We start from the raw sequence: 1,642 nt of genomic DNA, 5'->3' as shown, positions 1-1,642 counted from the left end.
AACGACTGAACATATGCATTACGGTTCGGAATGTATGCGCGCATGGATCAGAAGAGATTGCACGAGGGAAGAGGCGGGTGAGAATTTGCATACTTGTTGCCGCCGTCCTCGGAGACCTTGTTGCCGAACTGGATGTGGCGGCCGGCGAAGATGCCGCGCTTGGCCCGGCCCATGACGACCTTGCTATTCGGGAGTATGTTCTTCACTGTGTCCATCACCTCCGCCGGCAGCTTCCCCTCCCCGCCCACGCGGCGCACCACCTTCTTGTAAATCTCCCGCGCCCGGAACGACATCTTACTCTTGCTGCTTCTGATGCTTCGACGGCGGCGGCGGCGGCGGCGGTGGAGGAGGAGGCCGGTTGCCTGCGAGGTTTTCCCGTGCGTGGTGGGGACGACTCTGGTGCGGGTGTGGTTTGGCTCCGTGAGATCTTGCGGCATGTGAGGCGCAGTATTTTGGGCCAGACCACACGGCCCATTGTCTGAACGAGTCCACAAGGCGAGGCCCATACACAAGATGCCTTGTTCGTAGTTCCCAAAAACAAAAACAAAAAAATCCTCTGGAGCTGGAACCGGGGTAACGAGCTGCAAGCAAGGGCTGGAGACCCCGTCGTGGACTAAAGCTACGTGGAGCTGCACACTGCGGGAGGAGCACACTAGAGTATCAGCAGAAGAACCCTCGTGAGGCGGACGCCATCCATGTGGTTTTCGCTGGATGATGAAAATTTGGAGCCGGGGGAGGCCCCTGATTTTCAAAAAGAAAAAAAATCCTCAAATTAGTGAGGCTAGATCCGGACGCGTCTAGCCGGCGCCCAGCCGCCTAGTATAGTTAGCGAGCGGTCGGTTATTTGAAGAAACTTTTTGTCCCTTTTTCTAATTAAAAAAAATCTTTTTCATCTAAGTCATTTTCCCGTGACGTATTAAATAGGGTGTGTCTAGAACACATCTAGATGTGCTCTAGTTATTGCACATCTAAGTGAGTGGATCAAGCACAAAGAGGAAAAGAAAAAAGAAAAAAAATACTCACACGAATCTCAACGTAAAATCAATGATATATGACTTAGATGTGCAATACTTATGGCACATCTAGATGTGCTTTAGCAAAACTGTATTAAATAGCAGCATAGCCATATCTTTCGGTGCATGCACTTTATTCTTTTGTGCATTTAATTTTTTGTTTCAAAATTTTAAAAAGGCATAACTTTCAATTTGCGCGTCGGAATTGCAATCTGTTTTCACCATTGGAATCTTCACGACGTGCTCTTCAAAACTAGATCACGCATGTGATGTTTCGACGAACTTTTGTGTGTGCAATTTATTTTCCGTTTCGTGCAACTGTCTAGTAGTCTATGTGCAACTACCTAGCGGTGGATGTGCAACTCCCCCTACTTGTGAGCGTGCATTTTTCACTGATGCAAACAGGTATAAACACATTTGTTTTGGTTTTCATTTTTTTTTAAAAGTCATAAATTTTGAAACGAACATCAAAATTAAGATTCGCTTTCACCGTACGCATCCTCATGACGTGCTCTTCAAAACTAGATCTTGTATGGATATGTTTCGACGAACTTTTTGTGTGCAATTTAGTCCTTGTTAGGTGCAAGTGCCTAGTAGTTGATGTGCAACTAACTGACACTCGATGTGCA

At 47.0% G+C, this 1,642-nt stretch overlaps 1 protein-coding gene across 1 annotated transcript in view; it reads right to left on the bottom strand.

Moving 5' to 3' along the window:
* Positions 1–427, bottom strand: part of LOC123188371 (54S ribosomal protein L24, mitochondrial) — a 5,050-nt gene extending 4,623 nt beyond the window's left edge. The window contains exon 1 of the mRNA XM_044600454.1: positions 94–427. Coding sequence (XP_044456389.1) covers positions 94–293 — 200 coding nt within the window. The 5' untranslated portion in view covers positions 294–427. The remainder of the gene's footprint in view (positions 1–93) is intronic.
* Positions 428–1,642: the final 1,215 nt, after the last annotated feature.

Source organism: Triticum aestivum, chromosome 2A, assembly GCF_018294505.1.
Source record: "Triticum aestivum cultivar Chinese Spring chromosome 2A, IWGSC CS RefSeq v2.1, whole genome shotgun sequence".
Classification (NCBI taxonomy): Eukaryota; Viridiplantae; Streptophyta; class Magnoliopsida; order Poales; family Poaceae; genus Triticum; species Triticum aestivum.
This window is presented reverse-complemented; position numbering and strand designations above follow the sequence as displayed.